The 23434-nt window shown below is 36.8% G+C and overlaps 1 protein-coding gene across 3 annotated transcripts in view; it reads right to left on the bottom strand.

Moving 5' to 3' along the window:
- LOC145680581 (uncharacterized) overlaps nt 1–23434 on the bottom strand; it is a 55915-nt gene that overhangs the window by 18900 nt on the left and 13581 nt on the right. For 2 of the 3 annotated variants that reach the window (XM_081751229.1, XM_081751231.1), the window contains exons 3-9: nt 19659–19871; nt 18607–18732; nt 17339–17450; nt 11121–11309; nt 7927–8106; nt 7272–7447; nt 4121–4231 (exon numbers count right to left, since the gene is read on the bottom strand). In XM_081751229.1, the coding sequence (XP_081607355.1) occupies nt 4121–4231; nt 7272–7447; nt 7927–8106; nt 11121–11309; nt 17339–17450; nt 18607–18732; nt 19659–19871 (1107 nt within the window). The remainder of the gene's footprint in view (nt 1–4120; nt 4232–7271; nt 7448–7926; nt 8107–11120; nt 11310–17338; nt 17451–18606; nt 18733–19658; nt 19872–23434) is intronic. The other variant, XM_081751230.1, reaches the window with a different exon arrangement.

Here is a 23434-nt window from a genome sequence, read left to right as displayed (position 1 = left end):
AATTTAGTCTGGTTTTCAATGGTAAAGAATCTCATGAGATTCAATCAACACAACTTACAGACTAAAAGATGTAACACCAGAATCAGGATTTTTAAGGGGAAGAAAAAAGGGAAGGAAAGATGCTAAATAAGGTTAAAGTACAATACGCTTGTCAGTTAGCCCTTTTATGTAACTGGAAACCTCTGATTTTACTTCCTAATACATTTGTATTAACACAAAACTTGTACTTAACATTAAATATTTTTAGTCGTTAAATATAAGCGCATTTCTAGTCTTCGTATATGCTAATGCTTGTTTTCCGTATCCCTAGACCACTCGAGCACACTTCACATTCACTTGGAATTACAATTCTTCAGATTATGCAAATTTCACCATTTTCTGACTTATCTGATGACTAACCGCACTTTTCTTGGCAAAAATCATTTAACTATTGCCTCACAGAAAGAGCTCAGTTCTCCCAAGTTTCTAATGGCAGTCGTTACATATTTGTAACCATAGATGTGAAGCAGCAGCTCTGCCTACAAATCAGGTTTCTTTGGTACGCCTTGGGAAATTATATCTGCGTCATTTGGACCCAGAGAAAGAATACAATACTTGATCGTCAAAATTCTTGCACAAGCGCACTCAAATCCATCACGGAAAAATTCGGAATACATTTTTAAAAATAGCAATAGAAAAGGAAGTTGGAAACTGGATTGGAGCAGGTTAAAAGAATAAAGGGCCCAAAAAAGGAAAAAAAGTACTTGAAAATTATCTATTACCAACTGGAAGCAAATTTAACACAACAGGTACTTTCGAAAAACTTATTTTTGCTCCAACAACAGAACAGTGCGCACCTAAAATCGTAATACTAGTAATTAAAGACTGACACATTTGGAACCCGAGACATCGACGTGGTTGGTTTCTGCAATCCAGACCTTCCCTAGTACATTAAGACTTGAAACTACTGTTTATTTCTAAGATATTGTGGGGCAGAAACAATCACATTTTTGCAAAATACAGAGCCAGCAGTCTCAAGTGAATGGATACTTTTCATAAAACAATGCTAGCTTTTCGCTAAGTTGCTAATTTAAAAAAAAAAAAAATCATTATTTTAGATTTATAATTATATATAATAAAATTAGTGACATGAGATTAATAAATAAAAAATGCAAGAGCTCCCTCTTATGTAAAAATCATTAATGAAAACTTATAGGCATTTATGGTTATGGCAAAATGTAAACTCAGACCATCCAATCAACTTCATTCAACCTTTCTAAGAAAGATTTCTACGCTTTTTCAGAAGAAAAGCAATGTTAAAAATTTAATAAGGTAGAATGCTACATTTTCCGAAAAGACATCTTGAATAAAATTCAACTTTACTTTAAATTCTATAGCAACTAATGTAGGTTTGAAAGTGTCGAGCCGAAGAATAAGTGACTTCATGATCAGTCACTATGGAAGTCTCCAGTTCCTGGTGGGAACACTGTTGTCTTAGATCTCATGTGAAGTCCACGTTTATTACAACAGATCAAAGGAACTATCTCAAAACCTCGATTAAAGCTTACTTTTCACGTACGGTTTCAACGCATTATCACCCCTTTGTCAATGTGGGTGACAAAGTCTGGCTCTTGAACTAATATTTCATATTGAAGAAATGTTTCATTGTGATTACTGAAAACTAAATTTTCAAGATCTGATCCTTGATTTGCTTGAAGATTTTCATTCTTCCATTTCATGAAGGAAAATAACTGACAAATACCTTAAACTCTCCAAGTTCTTGGGATCTGAAAACTAAATTCGATAGTTTGTTTCTCCGATTACGAAGATCCGATTTTTTTTAAATTTAATTTTATTTGTTTTAAAGTCTTCTATAAATAATTTAGAGTTCCGTTTTGTTACAATTTCAAAACGGGGAACAAGCTTGAAAGTCTTGGAAGAAACATGGGAATTTTTAGAGTAATTATATGTAACAAATAAGTACGAAATTAAAAAAAAAAAAAAAAAAAAAAAACTGTAGTCCCATCTCTTGGCCACATTCCTTTTATCAATGTTTTAGGCTGGATTTTTGGTTCTGACGGAAGATCCAAAAACATCAATTAGAGATGAAAATTTGTGAAATTCTTTTTCAAAATTTCTCCCTCACAACTCACCTGCTCTTTCAGCAAGTCTGTAGTTTTGAGAAATGCCCCGCCAGAGAGGGCGAGACTCATTTCTGGTTAAAAGGTTAGTGTTGCTGGGTGCTTCGCTCTAATGCTTCCACGCAAATTTCTTTTATTATTTTTGAAGCATGTTTGCATCGTATCTAGTTTCCTTTCGCAAGTCAAAATTTTATTTTAATACCTATCTCATTTTATGATTTTATCACCATCTTCACTATTTTATCTGTATTAAGAACTACCATTCAGGGAGCTGATTGCGGAATACTAATAGCCAAGGGAAACTGGCCTCTCTCCGACTTATTCGAAGCGTAATCTTAGAATCTACCCTCGTCCAAATTCTGTTGCCTACGCTGTGCAGTGTATAAGTACTGAGAGGTATTATATACACTCGATCCTCTTTGAAGAGAAACTTCACTATTAAACCAGTTTCTTGTATGTGATTCTCTGAGTTTTATTTTACATTAAACTTTATTTAAAATGCTGTATTTACCTTATTAATGTTAAGATCAATTTTATAGGGGATGATTTGAAAGTAATCAACGTACGAGTATTAATGTTGATGCTAAATATACAGGCATATCCATCAATACCAACTACTTTGTTCTATTTGTGTCAGCTGCCTTCTTAATCCTGAACACAAACCTTTGGCAACTTCTTCAATATTTATAATCTCAAGATGCATATACTTAAATACTTGTGTACCTTAAGCCACCTTCTGTGTTAGTACAGAGTCTGCTGATGTTCATACAACTTCCCATCTGATACTTTACAGACGAAGTCTTCCAAAATAAATACAGTAAGCAGACTAATTTGATACTACAAACCTTTTAATGTGTGGTATAATATTCCTTAAGCACTTCCTTTCTTATCCAACTTTTCTCGACAATTAACGAAGAATCTAAAATCACAATTGCTCACCCTCATGGTTGACTAGTAAAGATTTTGAATACGAGGGTTGCTGGAAAAGTTTCTGCAAACTACTTACAGTGGCGCTAATGTTTCGACATTTGTAAAATTCGGAGGAATAGACCTTACATACATACATATGACACAAATCACTCACCGTGCAGTTTATAATCCATGTGTGGAAATTAAAATGAAAGTTATGAGTTTAAATCAGGTGCGTACAGATAGTCATTAATTTGACATTTATTGGAAAAATCAACCGTTTGATGTGCTAACAATTGGCGTTTTGACGGTGAAGAATGATGAGAAGTTTTGTGTGTGTTTACACAATTCATTAATCTCTAGCAAACAAATTGTCAGTATTTACAATCCATCCATCTTCTGAATCTATGGTTGCTACATATCCGATCTAATCGACGAAACAATCAAGAATTTGCTTAGTAGCACTCATCGAACGAACTTTTCTTGCTTCCGATCACTTTGAAACGCCGAACACTATTATTGTTGAGTTTCGGGTTTGTGTGAATATATTCAAGCTTCCTCCCCTGTAACGATTTCGCACAGCAAATCTACTGACCTCGGTTGAGCATTTATTTACACCAATTGACAAGTTTTTGGGCTTTGGTTAAATTGTGTGGGATCCAACGTCTTGAAAGTTGCCGTATGCTCAGGCGACCATGGCAACCACTGAGAAATATGCAAACACGCTAGAATTCGGAAAACCAATTGTACACGATTTACTGAATGGTGCTTCATGTCCAAAAGCAAAATGAAGTCGCTCGATGCATTCTCGGTGTCAAACATTTGAAATAATAAAATCACTGACCAAATTCCATTTCACACACACACACTGCTACTACTTCGAACAACTGTAAAAAATAAACGAACAGGCTTAACGGCTTTAAACATAGAAAGGCGTATTCTTGCGAATTTTATAACAGTATAACAATCGCGCCATTGTAAACAGTTTGCAGAAAGCTTAGCTGTAACAACAATATAGTGATTTCCAAAGACTACAATTTACTTATTTCTACGGAAAATTATTGAATAGTACTGATTTGGATTAAACTTACCCATCACGACGAATGGTTCGGGTTATATCGTCAACCCTCCTCTTTGTTTCCACAAATATGATTGTTTTGTTCTCTTTTTCTGATCCAATTTCATGAAGTAGTGTTCTCAATCTACAATTAAAAAAATATATGTATCAATCGTAACACACAAAAATACTGTCAGAAGGAACTGAATATTTTATATAATGGATATACAAACAATACTTAAGAGCTGTGAAGGAACACCTTATTCTATGACGAAGTTACGCTCATTCATAATATAACTCACTATGGTCACGCTAAATATTTAAATATAAAAGCTAATCTAGTAGTCCCTTTGTGCTAAGGTGAGTAATTCTTCAGCTATACAAAGGTTGATTCATTTATATTGAGCCGAATTTGAATGTGCCACAACCTAGTAAATACTGTTACATTATCAGTTGCGTACCGTCTGCAAGCCGGCTCTACTGATTACTGCACAGCATCGGAGTTTCCGTTGCAGTAGTGCGTTGGACCTGGACCATGGGTATTGCATCCCAATCCTATTTAAGCTTTTGACAGACCGAAGATTGTGCGCACTCAACGATGGAACAGACGTCTTTTGAGGTCTTCAAAAGCAAAGTAGTCCTTTGGACTGGTACCTGGACTCCTCACCGGGATGTCAAAAGGGTTGCCGCAATTAGTTTCCTGTCCCATACGATGATAGAATTCCAGCGATGTTTCCGCCGTGTGGCTGGATGTCTTGTGTTGGTGCAATTCAACCTTATTCACGTCTTGTCCGTACAATACTGGGATTTCATGCTAGTACATTTCGAGCAGGACGTGACTAGTAGTACGCAGCACTGAAGTTTCGCTCCACCTTTCGGAGATGTTTACCGTGTACGAGAAACCGCTCACAATCATAAATGAAACTCTCCATATTGGTAGAATGCGCTACAACAAGTCAACAGGTCTGTAACGGCATCAACTTTACGACAGTGTGAGGTAAATCAAGCCTCTTCAAGGGTAAACTTACACCAATCAGCCGCGAGATTACGTTCATACAGCCTCCTGCAGTTCTTTTTGCTCAGCCACACGACACAATTACGAGACTTATGCAATGATCTTGCAACAACCGCCAGGCGTAAATCCCTGTGAATGACGAAGCTGATTGTCCCCTGCGATGTGCAGCATTTGCTAGCCATCGCATGCTGTGTGGGCGACGCCCGAAACTTCCCCCAGATGCCAAACCACACAATAGTGGCAGGGGTCCTCTTCAGAGGAGGCCGGTTTCTAGCTGCTCGTGTCAGTATGGTGGGCCCAGGACTGACGCATATTTCCGTATAATACGATTCACTGTCACCACCTACACGACAATTACGCACCTAACATTTTTACGATGCGCGACGTCGTAAACAGCGCCGGAAAGGGTCAAAATGAACACCTCCCAGATTCTGTTTAGTTTCGGCGACATCAGGCTATGCTCGACTACATTGCTTTACTGCGTGACTAACGAAATACTGTTGCTTGCCTTGGCAACTTCACGGCGATGGGTTGCACATGCGCGGCACCTTGACTTTGGCTCAAGATAAATGAAAACCTTTGTATATTTCCAAGTAGTATCGCTTTTCTTCAGGCCTCCAGATGCTCCGTTAATTACATACTCCTTTTCTTTTTAGTGTCTCAAATTATGGTCCTCTTATAGACTTAACTGGTTACACTTGAGAATACACGATTAGTGTGCACAATAAATATATACAGGTGGAAATTGATACATTCTTGGAACTTTTCAATAGATACAAAACATTGAAATTTCGGACCATCTAAAATCGACATACACTGACATACTCTACAATAAATCCAGATTAACGATATTGCCAAAGAAATTAGTTTTTGAAATTACATGTTAAACAGCAACATATAATATACTTTTATAACACAATATTGCAAACTATGGACACTACAGTAGCACAAATACCGAAAACAACCAAATCTTAAAAGCTTCTATAATAGTAATAACGCACAAGTGACGGATGGGGCAATGCGCATTCAAAGTATCTTAGTTCAAAATACTACGGTCATAATATGACGTATTTCGAAGAAGTATCAGTTCCAATTTCAAAGATTAGTTTCAATAGAAACAAAAATTAATGTTTACAGCAATTTATCTCAAACCGTTCGGACATGAAAAAAAAAAAAAAAAAAAAAAAAGTCCAGATTGCTATACTGCTTAAAATGGTATATTTGTGAGAACTTCTTAAAAGTAATTGTTGATAACTTTGTTTCTATAATACTACGAGAGTTTTCGGTAGGTATAATTAAAACACGTTGTCGCAATTACAGAATTTTTAGCAATGCTGCACACTTTACCATATATCCAGAACGATTTGAGATAAAGAATTCTTGTAAACAGCACTGAGTATTATTATTATTATATTATTATTATTTTAATAGTGCATTTAAGGAGTATTTCTAAATACAGGTTTCTGACAACAGCTGAACTTAAACTTTCTATTCAATCGAAATCCCTATCACGATCTTAGTATATAGTATAAAGACAAATATTTTGGATGTGCATTGTCCTGTCCGTCTCACTTGCGTTATTGTTGCTGTAGAGGTCTCCAAAATTTTGCAGTGTTCTTAGTTCACAACAGAGAATACCAAGTACGGTATTACAAGTTTCGTTAACACAGATTTGAAGTATTTAATATCCTAACGTAATGCCATTTGAAAAAATAGAACTGATGGATTAGTAACACAAACTTGGCCATATAGCGGAGTATGTCAATGTCCCACTGTCGATATTTGCATGGTACGAAATTTCAGTGCTTTTTTATTTATTAATTTTTTTTTTCCGATTAAAAGTTACGAAGGCGTATTAAGATAAATAGTCAATCTGCATATAATAACAGTCTATTAGTCCAAACAATGCTTCAGCTACTTTTAGAATTTGTTTTAAAAAATTGATACTTTGTGGATTATCGTTACATTATACAAATTTTAGGAGAGACATGCATGCCTATTTTCGAAGTTTAACTTATAGAAATTCGAGTTCCAATTATTAATTCAATTACACTCATGAATGAATCTTCTATTAATCACAGGAATGAATAACTATTCTGCTGAGTTGTTTAAACAAAAATTTATGAGAAATGTAGGCAACAAACTGAAAGCAGCAGTTATCTCAACTTACTTATCCTCCTTTTCTTCCTCTTCACATACATCCACTATCTGAATAATATTGTGATTGGCTGAGGGCTGAAGAGAGCCGATATTGATCTGGATGTAATTCTTCAGGAAGTCTTCAGCCAAAGCTCTCACTTCCTTAGGCCAAGTAGCGGACCACATCAATGTCTGTCGATCTGGCTGCTGGAAGAAATATTGCAATAACAAGGGCAACCAAAGTTCTTTACAATATAAAATAAAGTCTTAATGTTAGCTTTCGAAACCTATCTGAACAGGCCTCTTATCTAATTCACTCGATTGTTACATAAAAAAACCCTCTTATTCCCTAATATTCTTTTTCAATCACAGAAGCTTTTTACTACAGTTTATGATCTGTTTTAGTTCAGAGAACTCCTTCAACAGAAATAATTTAGCTAAATTAAGTTCTAAAATCTACGGAAAAACTTAAAAGGTTCCAAGGCTCCAACTTGCTTCTTGCTTTGGTGACTATACATGTGGCACTTAAATGTCACCAATAACTTTTCTCACAATTACGCCTTCCACTTACAGAAAACAGTAGTCCATTAACCCGTTTGGTATATTGATATTCAAGAAAATTTATACCGTGATTCAAAACTGTTTATTTAATTCAAATACTGGAAGAAAAAAAATACAATACTTACACGGATCTGCGATAAAATCTTCCGTATTTGTGGCTCAAAACCCATATCCAGCATGCGGTCAGCCTCATCAAGAACAACAAACGTGCAACGGCGCAAGTTCGTTGTGCCTTTTTCCAAAAAATCAATCAAGCGGCCAGGTGTGGCTATCACAATTTCTACTCCACGTTCGAGATCTCTTGCCTGAAATAATAAATTGTACTGAATGTTACAAGGAACGACCTTGCAATGCCACCTTTGATCACAAAATATGAAAAATATTTCAGCTTAATGTCTCACAATTATGCCCCATTTGGGCTAAGGCAGGCTGACTGAAGATTAATGAGGATGTCAGCATTAAGGTTATTTGTCCTCGTCACGAACACTGGCAACATTTAAAAATGTATATATTAAAATTAAAGAAACAAAACTGCTGCAAAATATACATAAATATTGAGAGATAATAAATGAGAAATATATAATAATACAATAAGTGGGGTTTCGATTTTTTTCTTCGATATTTTCAGACTCGTACACTGAACAACACAAACACTAGACGCAACAACAGCAGGCCGGAATAGATGTACGTCTACCTCAGATGGAGAGACTCACCAATTATTCGCGAGTCCGGTAGCGGTATTCGCGGCTGAGGATGAAAAGTGATGCATGAAAAAAAAAAAAAAAAATGCTCTCAGCTCCAACCCCCTCCCGACGATGACTGTCCGCTACATGCCATTAGGTTAAGGGAGACGGATGATTAGGGCGGAAAAAATTGGAATTAGAATGTGGAAGAAAAGTAACCCCAGAAAACTTACGAAAACTATGTTGTCCATCATAAACTTACTTGGCCGTGGATCGAACCAAGAACTCCACGTACCAGAGGTAAGACACACAATCATAGTCATAAGTCTTGCAAATAAAATCAGAAAAATAAACACTGCTGAACAAGACTGCACTTATTTAACCCTTTTCCCTCAAATGCGGCGAGAGCCCCGACATTCGAAATTTCCCTTTCTGCTCGTATGTCGGGGCTACCCCGCACTAATTTTGACGCTTTAATTACTCGCATGCCACTTTAATAACCCACAGAAGCCAAACAAATGGGGGCTACTAGTATTTGTATTGGCCGACTCAAGTACTGGGTATATCTCAAAATAAATCCGAGCTGTACAGCTTGCTGTGTCAAAACAAATTCGAGGGGAAAGGGTTAATGTAGGAAACACATTTACACGTGACGTTTCGATCTTCTAGCCAAGAGTGTACGTCTGATGATCTTGGCTAGAAGATCGAAACATCACGTGTAAATGTTTCTTATACTAAATAAGTGCAGTCTTGTTCAGTAGTGTGTTTATTTTTCAGAGGTAAGAGCTGATCACAAAATACAATTTAAGAAAATTATATTTTTACTTAAGCATCCGTTTTCTTAATATATTTAAGTTTCCAAGCTAATCTGCAATATTAACGGAATACGACTGAAATACGCGAACCTTCCACATAAGAATAGTAATAAATGGAATTTCTATCGTCCCACAATCGTGCTCTTGGGCACAGTAGACATTATTGTAGTGAATGACTAAAATAATTTGTAGAGATTCGGAATCGAGAAAATCCACGGAAAATGTTATCACCAGCCAAGGCCTAAGATCGAACCAGGTACCTCATGCATTAGAGGTAAGTACTGAAATATTCAGTTAATGCCACTTAACTGACAGTGATTAAACAGAAGAAAAATTAAGTTCTATTTTCTACTTAAAGGCATATAATTTACTAACAAAACAAATTGCAGTTTGCAATCACCTCATGTCCGTATTGTTCCGATTGTTACAAATCTTTAAAATTCCTCAAAATACGCTCCTTCTGCATCGATACACTTCTGGAGACGTGTTTTCCACGCCTGGAAAGCATCTTTAAAGTCCTTGGCTGGAATGGCTTTTAAAAACCTTGTAACATGGGCTTGAATGTTCTGCACGGAGTCCCAATGTTTTCCTTTGAGGTGTCTCTTCAAACGGGGAAACAAAAAAAAAAGTCACTAGGAGCCAGGTCAGGACTATAGGGGGTAGGGGACCACTGAGGTTCTGCTCCGGGCCAGGAAGTCTACGACGGTGAAGGCGGTGTGACTTGGTGCATTGTCGTGCTGGAGTTTCATTGAGTCTTTGATGTCACTTCGAACGCGGGCGACCCTGCGTTTCAGTCTCTCGAGCACTTCTAGATAAAATCCTGCGCTGACAGGTTGTCCTGGTGGCACGAACTCGAAATGGATGATTCCTTGAACGTCGAAGAAGACAATGAGCATGGTTTTGATTCGGGATTTGCTCCTGCGCGCCCTTTTGGGACGGGGGGAGGATTAGGTGTGCCACTCCGCACTCTGCCTTTTGGATTCTGGATCGTATTCGAACATCCAGGATTCGTCTCCAGTTACGACCGAGTCTAAAAAGTCCGGATCACTTTCACACAATGCCAACAACTCCTTGCAGCGCAAAACTCGAAGATCTTTTTGTTCGTTCGTCAACACCTTCGGCACAAGCTTCACACAGACCTTTCGCATTTGCCAGGTCCTCGGTCACTATCCCATGTACCGCAAATGTTGACCGCGTCCAAATGTTTAAGGTGTCCGCGATTTGTTGAATGCTCACACGCCGGTTTGAGCGCAACACTTCACGCAGACGGTTAACGTTGTCGTCGGTCCTGGCCGTTATTGGGCGTCCAGAACGGGACTACTCGGCGACCTCCTCCCGACCCTCCTTGAACAACTTGTGCCATTTTCCGACCTGGGATCTTGACAAACACTCCTGCTTGTACGCCTCTTTCAGCATCTGGTAAGTTTCCATTCTTACCCAACTTGCAAAATTTTATGGCGTAGCGTTGTTCGAGCGAACCCTCCATCGCGCCGTGTTACAACTTGTAAAAACGTGCTTCACGCGGATCGACATCCTCACGCTGTCACTGCTCGCAGCAGACTGACTCCGGGCGAGTTTGGAAGGACAGACCACCCACTACTTTTTCCGCGCCGGCAGCGCGCGCTGCGGTGGATTGTTGAGTCAGGGAGCATCATGCTCATTACTTTTATAATGAACCCTGTTACCTCCGCTTTGCCCCGCTAATGTACTGCCGATCACCTAACATCATTAACAACGACCAAGTACTACACGCATCCTCAGTAGTAGCACCTCAAATCTTACATTTTATAGAAAATGCACAGAAAAACTTTAGATAATTACCTGTGGCCCTTTAGGGGCACCTCCAAAAATACATGTATTTCGAACAAACGACGATGAACCAAAGTCCGTGGCAACCTGCTGAATCTGCTGAGCTAATTCTCTTGTAGGTGCCAATACTAGCGCTATGGGGCCATCACCACGGGATAAAGGTGTCTGATTATTTATGTGAATTGCAGCTGGAAGGATATACTGAAACGAAAAATTCTTTCATTAATTACAACTCAATGAACATTGTCATATAAATACAGTTCAAACAGTGTGTGTGTTGTGTTCAACTTCTTTCCAATCTACTATACCTTTCACAACATCAGTCCATATGACTTCAATTCATTAGCAACAATATGGATTGAAATAGAACCACAATGAACTTATATTTTAATACACAAACGATTGGCACGATTTTATGAGCAATCCCTAAGAACTCTTTTAATACGTCCTGCGAATCTTAATTGAATGTTTTTGTTGGTATAATTTATGCAACTAAAGATGCTGCCATCGACTGCCACACTAATTCAAGGACGCAGGCTTAAGCACTTTTACATGTTATTTAAGTCAGTCCTCAGAAAATTTTGATTATAACCGAAATGTTTGATTATATCGTAGTTGTCAATTATCGTTAAAAAGAACTAAATTCGTATCGGAAAAAATAGTTTACTAACGCTACTAGTTAAAACTTTACGGATCGATGCTCCGGATTACCAATTATCTCTAGTCTCCAAACTTTGAGACATCTAGTGAAGTGGCGAGAACATTGAATAATTGGATTCCCTTTCCATATTGGCCTAGATTATCATTCAGTGTAAACAAGTTTAAAAGAAATTATCAGGTTAGTTGGAAATCACCCGCGGAAAAAAAAAAAGTTACTATTACGTGAGAAAAAAAAGGACGTACCCTATAAATGACGTTTTATTAAAAAATACTTCCTTTTCCTTTATATATTCGCAATGTTTTAAGGTTCCAAAAAGGATAAACCAGTACTGACATTTATTTTCAATACTTCTGTTCAGTAAGAGTAACTCTGACTTCTGGAACCCGGAGGTTCAATGCCGCGTTCACAAAAGCTCTCCACCGACTTCTATCCTTAGCCAACTGGATCCAGTTTCTACTTTGGATTCCTATCTCTGCAAGATCCATCTTAATATTGTCCTCCCATCTGCGCCTAGGTCTTCCTAATGGTCGTTTTCCGATTGGTCTTCCAGTCAAGACTAAGAGCGTTTCTACTTTCTTCCATTCTAGCTACATGACCCGCCCACCTAAGCCTCCTAGACTTGACGACCCTAACAATGTTGGGTAAACCATATAAATTATGTAGTTCCTCGTTATGAAGTTTCCGCCATTCCCCATTCCCGTTCCTCTTGGGTCCGAATATTAGTCTCAGGATCTTGTTCTCGAATACTTTCAGTCTATGTTCTTCCCTCAGAGTAAGTGACCATGTTTCGCTGCCATACACAACAGGCATGATTATCGTTTTGTATATTTTAAGCTTCAAATTCCTCGACAGAATTCGCGACAAGAGATTTTGAACCGAATAGTAACACGAATTCCCTGCTTTTACTCGACATTTAATTTCTCCGTGAATATGATTTTCCTCCGTTAATATTGATCCTAGATATTTGAAAGTACCCACTTTATCAAAAGTATTTAATATTTTAACGCATCCACAATTTGCCGTATTACGGTCCCGATGCACTTCCATCCATTTATTTAGTTTTCTCTGTATTTACTTCTAAACCCATGTCCCTGTAAGCGTTTAATAAGATCTCTGCATTTCTTTCTATTGTTCTCCTATAATCCAATATTAAATTTACATCATCGGCGTATGCCATAACCTGGTGAATACTGTTCAACTAGGCCCTGGTTGCTATCTTTGATTTTCCTTATAGCGTATTCAAGCACAAAGTTAAATAATAATGCCGACAACGCATCTCCTTGTTTCAGGCCATTTTCGACAGCAAACGAGTTAAATATAGTCTAATTTTTATCGACTGTCAACACTGTTACAAGAGATTTTCCTACGGGAAAATATTACTCAGCATTGAACTCCGAATAACCAATGGTATCGTAGATTCAGACCTACCTATGAAACACCAAATCTTCGATGTTTTTCTAAGTTGCAGTATTTGTAAAAACTACTTCAGATTTATGAAGCAATATATGAAAATTTGGTATCGGAATACGTGAATACCAAACTTCTGTAATTATCTTTATATAAACCAGATCAGTTATCGTATCAAGTGTAAAAAAACAGTCGAAAAACGAAATTTTATTGAAAACAAGATCGGCTGTAGGAAAGTTTTTGTAGCAAATTACGAAATAATTGATAGAAAAGCTTTGGATAAAGAACACAAATAAGTGTTACCGCGTCGTCACACACACCAAGGAACAACTTGCTTTATGCGAAAAGTATAGCTGGGACTAAACAAAAGCGGTTCAGTCTGCTCGATTGTGAAATATAGGCAAGATGACAAAGAAGTGTCATCCGCACATTTGAATGCACTTCTCACTAGCTGAACAATCAGTTTCTCCATTGATGTGCAATTGCAGTTAATTGTAAAATTTTACTATTATCGATCGAAGTTCGAAGGCTACAAAGATCGAAAGTTCGAATCTGCCCTAGAAAAATACTTTCATAAGTTATGAAATAAGAATTATGGCTCAGAAGTGTAGTGTTTCTACACATGCCATAACAGTTTCAAATTAATAATGTATGTATTGAAGAACCATGTTATATGTAATGATCTTTTTGGAAATATTGTAATTATCTGGAATTCTCGAAGGTTTATCGCTGCAGAAGCAAAGCTCCCGAGTGAATTTTATTCTACGTATAGCAAACCTCCAGAATTCTCTTGTCTCATATCTGTATGTTCCCTTCTATTTCTCCGTAAACCAATGGTAGTTTCTCCGAGATGTTTCAACATATTTCTTTCATAAGAGTTGCGGCGATACTAGACATGTCAGCCTAGAACTTGTATTTTCAAATTAGATCAGAAATGAAATAATATATTTATGTAATTTTCTAGGGAACACAATACGTGTTAGCAAACTTTCCAATGTTTCTAAGGTGGTCTTCGTTGTTGCTTAGTTTCTCCTCTAAGCCAAGTCAATTGAATTTGAGACACAGAAAGGAAAACAAATTATTCCACTAAGTGGAATTTTCTAAGTACTACATAATTACGCAGAGAAATTTTAGGTATACCTATCTTCGCTATATTTTCAAAAAATGTGAAAAAGTGAGTGTTACCAATGAGCAACCGAAACATTCAAAAATTTCACCAAAAAATTCAACTGCTCACTTGACAAAGTTCAGCTGCTCAAAGAACATTGAAATATTGCCTATGTCCCGTCATCGTCCGTCTTGTCCGATTGTCAGCTGTTTCCATAGTAACTTTTGACATTTGCTGCACGTTAATCAGAAGGTTGCAAATTTCCCACAATTTATTCCAATTCAAATATATTTCAACTTGTATTATTTTCGTCTTGCCTGGAAATTCGAGACGAGACGAGAAAACCTCAATGTCTTGTCATAAGAATTGCTACAGTTGCAAATTTTATAATTTATGTTTAACAAAACTGGTATTTTTCTGGTGCGGATTCGAACCACCGATCTTTGATTCTATCAGCTTCGCTTTTCCATTTATTTTACTACTAGACTAAGTCTGGTTGCTACAAAGCTCATTTGCTGACTTACGTAGGAGACTTAAATAGAACAAGTTTGCTGTTCATGTACTTCAACTGGAAACTTTGTTTACTTCATATATTAGTAAATTACTTTGGAAAGAAACGTTAGAATGCGCAGCTCTTATTTATAATTTCAGAAAAAAAAAAAAAAAAAACTGGGTAAGATCTGAGAAACTGTTTCGTACGTGGATCTAAATCCATCATAGCCCTGCTCTTCGGAATAAAATTAAGTTGCAAGTTTCCGAGTTCAGAAGTACGAATTCCCTTTTATCCTATACTTAAGTATTTTGCTTCTATTTTAATTATATGATTACTGAACGCCATTTGCTAATGCAACAGTGCTTACATGGTGATAAATGCCTACACAACAGATCATAAGACGCAGAAGATAAGTTCTGAGGTTTCTGACTAATCAAAGCACCTTGGTAATCTTTTAAATTTATCGCTAGAAGAAGGAAATGTGTTATTTATAATACATTAAGATAACCAGCCAATGTTAAATGAGGACAACCTCACTTCATTTAACAAAATCTCAGTAACTAAATTATATAATTTTCAATTTATGCCCAAAGACTGCGTTTAAGCAATCTATAATTTTCACATGAAGTGTACTGACAGGGTTCCTACTCAAACTAAATAATGCTTCATCTTTAATTTGAACTAGTTCGAAAACACAGTTCTGCAACTCGTAACAACCACGTCTGCTAAATATTTTTCTACTTTTCGATTTTCAAGGTGATAATGAAACTCTCAGGTTTGCTGGGTACCCTGATTGAAATATTTCAAATTTAAATAGCATGTGCAAATAGTTACGTCTCCGTTTCTCTTATACCTAATTTATCTCAGTTTTGAGTTAATGTGTCGTTCACCACTGGTTAAGAGAGACTTGGAAAGGTCACTAAAATTTACGTTCAATTAGTATGGCAGCCAATAGCAGGCAGCATTACGATTCATAGAATTTGAGAAGTTACTGAATGATCAATCAGTTACTAGGTGTTAGAAGTGTATTGACCATTTCATTGCAGACTACTGACTCTCCCCCTTCCGGTGACCTGAGGGAAGTACATTACAGTGTTTATCTTTCTACAGCGTTTATCCTACAGCAAAGACCTTTTACATATCTCCATGTTCTAGGAATTTAATCACAACGACTGTGCTCATTAATCTAGTCAGAAAATGACACCGTTTTCGTTTCCTTTTGGCTGCACACGTGAAATGGTGCCATTCTGTGCTTACCACAATTTCTGGTTCATAATGGAGCAAACTTTCACTACTCAATAATCTTAATATTCTCTTTCGTTTCAGATGTAAAACGCGGAGCCCAGCTGGAAAAAAAAATCGATAGCCTAACTCTCGAATAATTTCCTGTATTGCAGTGTCTTACAGCAAATGTAAGCAAGTCTGATACAATACTGGATTGTACAGTCTGCAGCAAAAAAACCTGCAACATGAGCATGTAAGTTTGTGAAACTACGCCTAACAGCCTAGGGAATCAACATAATGTATAAGGGATACGAATCACGCCAGGAGAAACCTCGGTATCCTCCCCTGCATACTTATTTTGAAGAAAAAGACCGTCGTTTCACAAACTTAAATGCTCATGTTGCAGATTTTTTGCTGCGGACTACATTCCATGCAGGATGTGGACGACCACTCCGAGGCTGACAGATGCTTGTTTTCTCGTAAAAATGTTACCCGTCCATTTAACACTAGTACCCATACGTTAAGTCTATTAACACAGGAATTCCTTTTTAATAACGAAACACCATTTTTGAAACTGCCTGCTCTCGCGCGATGAAATTTAATACTTCACATACTTCGACGTATTCAGTGACGTCTAAATTTGCTGTGATTTACTTCGTTACCGCTATTAATGGGTTATGATGCTTTAAGTATTGTTCCTCACATTTCAGGATGGTTTTGTTTAGTCCGCAGCAACAAACCTGCAACATGAGGATGTAAGTTTGTGAAATTACGAAGTTTTTTGCTCCAAAATGAGTGTGCAGGGAAGGATGCCGAGATTTCTCCTGGTGTGATTCGTGCCACTTAGACGTTATGTTGATTCCCTGCACCGTTAGGCGTAGTTCCACAAACTTACATGCTCATGTTGCAGGTTTTTTGCTGCAGATTGCATTAAGCAACTTCCATACTCTTATCTGAAGTTCGTCTTGCATGCTGTGTTCAGTATCTACTCAAATTTATCATTGCTTTTACATGGTTTTATTTTAGATTTACGTACTACACCTCTCCCCTTTGCTAACAGGAGGCGATAAAAAATGAATGATGAAACCAATTGTGAAAAGACAGGATACCTATGCCCTGAACGGGATTAGAATCTACAAGACAGGTCTTCTGACCGCCAAATTAATGCCCTACAGTACTTGACCACGCTAGTCTACTTTTAAGTGGATCTGTTTATTAGTGGAAGCTGGAAAATTTCGAAAAAAAATCCCATAAAGCTATTTACTAAGATTTCACCAAGCGTTACCTACAGATTTTCTTATACGAAAAATTAGATACACATCCATAACTATACTTACAGCCAAAGTTTTTCCTGATCCAGTCTTCGCAATTCCCACCATATCTCTTCCACTGAGTGCAATAGGCCATCCTTGTGCCTGAATTGGCGTAGGCTCATCAAATCCTTGCTTCCTATTGCAGTAACAAAGATCGTGTTAATTCCAACACGTATTTAAAATTACAATTTTAAAAATTACAGCTACAGCTGGCTCAAAAGAACAATTTAAAAATATGTAACACTATGTACCCAAGACGATTTCAAAGAAAGCCGTAATTTGTGACCTGTTTCTTAAAATATCAGATTATAGATTTAAACTTACATAATCGCTACAGGTAACCAATATTAAAAACTGCTTTGAACAGTTATATACAAGTTTTATGTACTGTCGCACATTAGCCTAGTTTGACAGCAACACTGACGAATAGTCATTTTCATAGTGTAACGAATTATCCAGAAGTTTTTTTACAGCATATAAAAATATGTAGTATATAAAGCAATGGATTTAGTACAAAAAAGATTGAACTGATCGAATTCAGTCTTGAAAAATCCTCAAAATAACTATTACCCTCACCTTTTCCTAGAGCCACCTGTATATAAAACACGAAATCTGCATCTAATTACGCAAATAGCAGTTAATTCAAATTTTTAGCGCTGTAACAAATTTTAATTTCTTTCCACACCAGAGTACAAATATCCTACGATCTTAACCTTCTGATCTGATAACTTAAAAGTGTTATACTTGTATAGAGCTTCACTTGGTAGTTTTTTAGAAACTTAGACACGTTTCACTTTATATTTAACATGTGATCATTTTAAATTTTTAGTAACAATTCTGTACCTTGGAATCATTCCTCGCTCTCTAACACTAAATACTGATTATTGGTATGGAAAAACTTACAATTTCATTTACTATTTCCAACCCGTGTATGACTTCTGATGTGATTTCAATCTGAGTGGATACCTGTTACAGAGAGCGAATGCTACTTTTCTCAAATGCCCAAACTAAAAACAGTACAAACGGAAGAATGAGATTAGGACGAATTTGGTATAAACAAATTTATCTCTATATTCTATGTATGTAAAGGTGTCCTACCTTAAATTAGCTGTGTCTAGTAACGATTGCTTCAAAGGTAAATACACCGTTGATAATCGCAAATCGATAACCTGATATGTCTTATGCAGTCTTTTCTCCAATATTGTGCATACCAATATATATATATTACTGTTTGTATCCATTAATAAATGAACTACAATATTAAATAAAAAGGCAAACTACTAAACACCAACCTGATTTCCTCCAGAATGTAATCAGGAAAACTTCCCTCTTCGAAATTCTGGCTCGGGTGAGGAACATCACTTCCTTTTACAGTGATTTCTCTCTGCATTCTATACTGATCTACTTCATAATCAGATCTGCGAAAGAAATTGTTATGAAGCCATGGATGGAAAATCTACCTTTTCTTAACTATACACAAAAGCTAGATGTCTCAATACATTCACGTTACTATTTCAAAAATCTTCAAAATTATGGAACTATTAAACACAGTATACATGACGCTATCGGATTTGCTATAACTATTCGATTCTGCCTGAACTGTATAATAGACAACTTACAATTGTGTAACAAATATTTATAATACCACTATGAAACTAAGTGATCAAGTCTTGAATTTTTTTCTCTTCTGTAATATTTGAATTTTATTTAATTTGTCCAAGATTTTTCTTATTTTTGAATCTGTGTTTATTCTTTAAGGTTCATTATCTTTTGTGGGCAGTTAAAACAAAAACCTTGACTTCTGTGAAATATTCAATTACCCTGATTTTCGGCATATTTTGGAGCATTTTCCTGACCTTCAAATCAGTGTAAACCCTGCTGCCGCTTGAAAACCACAACTGTCTGTGATATAATAGTATGTTCCTATAAATGTGCATTCTTTTTATTCATATACACGATGCATTTATTTTACACTCGTTGCATTCTCACACCAACTTCACATCGGCTGAAGAGAAAAATACAGCTTCACGAAACTTCGTACACTATCTGGTACCGAAAAGCGTTAACGAAACAACTGAAAAATATCTAAGACTTAGGAAATACATCAACCTTGAAGATATGCAAAAAGCTTAACTCCTTTTCTTATTTCTTCTACCTTGCATATCGTCACTTATAGCCCAAGTTTCGAAAACAAAGAATGAACCTGAACATATTTATCTTTGGAAGAATTTAAAGAAGTATCTACTACAAATTCCAAAAGTGATTACATTGAGTTGGTTTCACCTTTTATTTTTTATCCAAACAACTTTTTTTGCATGCACTATAATTCACAAATGAGTGTTACCTTTGAGATATACTAGGATGAGGAACATAGAAATTTTTAACTACAGGCTCTACGTCGTCCCAACGTTGTTTCTTAAGTTCAGATCCAAATGAATTATTTTCATTCCGATGTCTTCCATGGTTGGCGCCACCTCTACGGCCGCCGAAACCACCGCGTCTATCGTCATTAAAACGACTTCTGTTTTTACCTCTACTATCGTCTCTTTCACGATACCTAAAAATAATAAAAAATAAAAAAAAAAGTTAGAAAGCATGAATACTTAGAAACACAAAATTAAAATATAAATCTGCTACTGATGTTGGTTTAATCTTCACAATCAAATCACGATCGAGGTATAGCTTTAAACGATAGAAAATGTCAATCTGTTTTTAACGTTGTCGACCATAAACTATGAGTCAAGATCAAGTTAAAGCGTAACGCCAAGAATGAAAAAGAGTGACTGGACTGGAACACGAAACTTCTAGCATACTGTGACAATACGTTAACCACTACTCCACCAGAACAGCCACCCACCCACTCTTTTGAGATCGGTGCTCTTGTCTCTGACCACGTGGGTTGTACACCACAGCCCCCTGCTATGATTAAGACAATCCTGCGTCCATATACCGTGCACCTTACGACGGTTAATTTCATATATCCTACATATACAGGCAAGTTTTTACTTTGGCCATTTCATTCATGGATTTGTTCTTTCGGTTCCGGTTTTGAGAACAATCTGTTCCATTAGGTTCATTACTAGTACGAAGTCACGTGGTAGTGATGTTGCACTGTTGATACTTTCTTGTTTGAGTGGGGATTTATTGACTTGACGTAATATTGACAGTCTCCAGTTCTTACGTGGTTTGTTCTCAGCTGTATTGCAGGTGGTTGGTTTGTACTGTCTTATAGTAATGTCGAATGGTGTAGAAGTAAGTTCCTTTTGATTTAAATTTTCATCGCTTATATACATTAGTGTGTGGCAGTGATATTAGTGCTTATAGGTTACATTAGTGTGTGGCAGTGATATTAGTGCTTATAGTTTGTTTCAGTGTCGGATTACTGGAGCTCAAGAGAAAAAATGAAATGAAATCTGAGTTTTACGTCCCGCAGTTATGAGTAATGAATGAAAATGGTGGAATGAACAAAGTGGGAGGAAACGGGAGAACCCCGAGAAAACTCACGCACACGGTGTTTGTCCACCACAAGTTCACTTGGCGGGGGCTGGGATCGAACCCGGGACCCCAAGCACCAGAAGCGAACGCTCTACCACTGAGCCACCGCGGCCCCTGGAGCTCAAGAGAAATTGCAGTGTATGTGGAAAACAGTAAGTTATTGAGTACAGTGCGACTTGATCGACTACAAGTATACTACGTATGTTATAATCGTAAATACTCGCCTTACTTGAAGCACTTATCTGTGAGAAGTGGAAGCTTCATTAGTAGATTAGGCTGGAGGCAGGGTTTGAAAAAAACCGGGTATTTTTGAAAAAACCAAACCCATCTGGGACCATGTGGGTTTTTTCCGGGTATTTTCGGGTTTTATTGGTTTCTCCGGGTTTTATTGGTTTTTTTCGAAATATTTCAATCTCTTTGGGGTAAAAATGTTAAAATATGATTTACATTTCATGAGTGTCATTGTCAACTTGCAACAACTTTCTATTCACTGCTGTTTTGAAAAAATTGCCGCCATTTTGAAATTTTATATTGGATCTCCGAAAAAATTATACAGCAAATTTAGAATGTCTTGTGCTTCTACCCTCAAAATAACTTAAAAAGTCCGAAAATTGCACCTTGTAGCATGGATACCCGTTATTTTGAAAAATGGCCGCCATTTTGGAATTTTATGCCGCCAAAATATATACAGCTAATTTAGTCTCTCGTGCTTCTACTTTGAAAATTTCAACTTGAAAGACTTAAATTGCGCTTTGTAGCGTGGATATCAGCAGCGGCGAAAAATTTGTCTTCAACATTGGGGGGGGGACGGATAAGACTGTGTGTATATATATATATGCGATGGACAAAATATTTATCAAGGCGAAAAACAATGCTGAAGAGGATTACCCATGTCGGTCCCGGCGTCCTCCACAGGGGACATAAAATATGACAACATTATTATTGCGTTATAACAAATCCGACCGGCAACATTGAAAACTTTACAAGGGATTATTCAAATATGATCATTCCCTGTAAACAGTTTTCAATGTTGCCAGTCTGATTTTAAAGTTGTAAAGCAATAATAATATAGTCATATTTTATGTCCCCTGTGTGGGACTCCGGGACAACATGGGTAGGAGAGCAGAGTTGTCTTCAACATTGGGAGGCGGTCAGATTTGTGGCTTATTCTGGGAGGTATCAATTTCATCTCACTTTCCTTTGTGACAGTTGGACACAAATCACCACATTTCTTCCTAAAAGACATTTCCAATCGGATTATTGAGGGGGACAGTTCCAAGATTGTAGGGGATATGTCCCCATCATTCCCCCCGGAATTTTCGCCAGTGGATATCAGCTATTTTGTAAAAAAAAAAAGAGCGCCATTTTGGAATTTTACGTTTGTATGCTTCCAAAATCTAAACAGAAAATTTAGTGTGTCTCTCGTTTGTATCCTGAAAATTTAAAAGACCGAAAGTTGAACACTGTGTGGTAAAGGCAGACAGACTAACAAATGTAGATCGAGTCATCCTACGAGCCTCAGTGACGTTCGCCAAATATGAATACCAAATAGCTACATTAATTTAAAACAGACATAATTCATCAAAATGTCAAATATTTTTCAACGTAAGATAAGTGGTCTTATTGTTGAAGTTCACTTTTCAGGAAAAAGCATCGGTCATTTTCTATTACTTTCACATATCCCGATAAAAGCCAACAGACTGGTTCGAAATTCGAAAAACTGCCTCTGCCCCAGCCGAGGGGGATGTATTTGAAAGTCAATGCCTGTGGAGTATGACCATCTCAGCGACAGCGAAAAGTATTAATTTGACACTAATATCGGCTATTTTGGATTACTTTAACAGAGATGCAAGGGCTCGGAAAAAACCCGGCTTTTTTTTGGAGAAAAACTTTTCTGCTTCGCTTTTTTGCTTGGGAAATTTTGGGCTTTTTTGAAAGTTTTGCTTTAAACTGATAAAGCAGACCGTTTCGCTTCTCTACAACAAAAAAAGTCATTTAATTAGTGTTTAATGCAGATAATATGAAACCTCGAAAAACCATGAATTTTAGAAACATTTTTTAAAATTCTTAACATATTTACATTATGAATTCCAAAGGATTAACCAATATAATATTTTAATCTCTTATATACAATAAGTACTTAAAAATAATACACAAATAACTATAGTTATAACTAGCGAAATTATATGTAGTATTTTTACTTTAAAATATCACACTCTCTCTTTTTGAAGCAAAACAAAGAAAAATATGAGAGAAATCTACACATCAAGAGGTTCGTTTCGGGTGGTTCTGTATATTCTTGAAATTTTTACATTGTATGAACATTTTAAACAAATTTTTCACTGATTGATCACATACGTAATAATCTGTTACCACCTATCACGTGCTTCGGATCTGCAAAATCGGTAAAGCTCCAAATTTTGTAATGCACTGACTGTTCCTTAAGCTTGTTCAGAATAGGGAAAAGTATCGAATTTTCTGTTAATGGATCATATACGTAATGGACGGTTCATCTGAGCGTATGGTTTCCTAGGCTGTAGAATATATAACCACCATCACACGGTTTACCCAGTCCTGAAGGTTTCTGAATTTTTAACAAAAAAATTCAACATATCGTTACGAAGT

This window comes from Thermobia domestica, chromosome 3, assembly GCF_964235325.1.
Source record: "Thermobia domestica chromosome 3, izTheDome1.hap1.1, whole genome shotgun sequence".
Classification (NCBI taxonomy): Eukaryota; Metazoa; Arthropoda; class Insecta; order Zygentoma; family Lepismatidae; genus Thermobia; species Thermobia domestica.
Note: the sequence above shows the minus strand (reverse complement) of the source record. Positions and strands in the feature narration are given on the sequence as shown.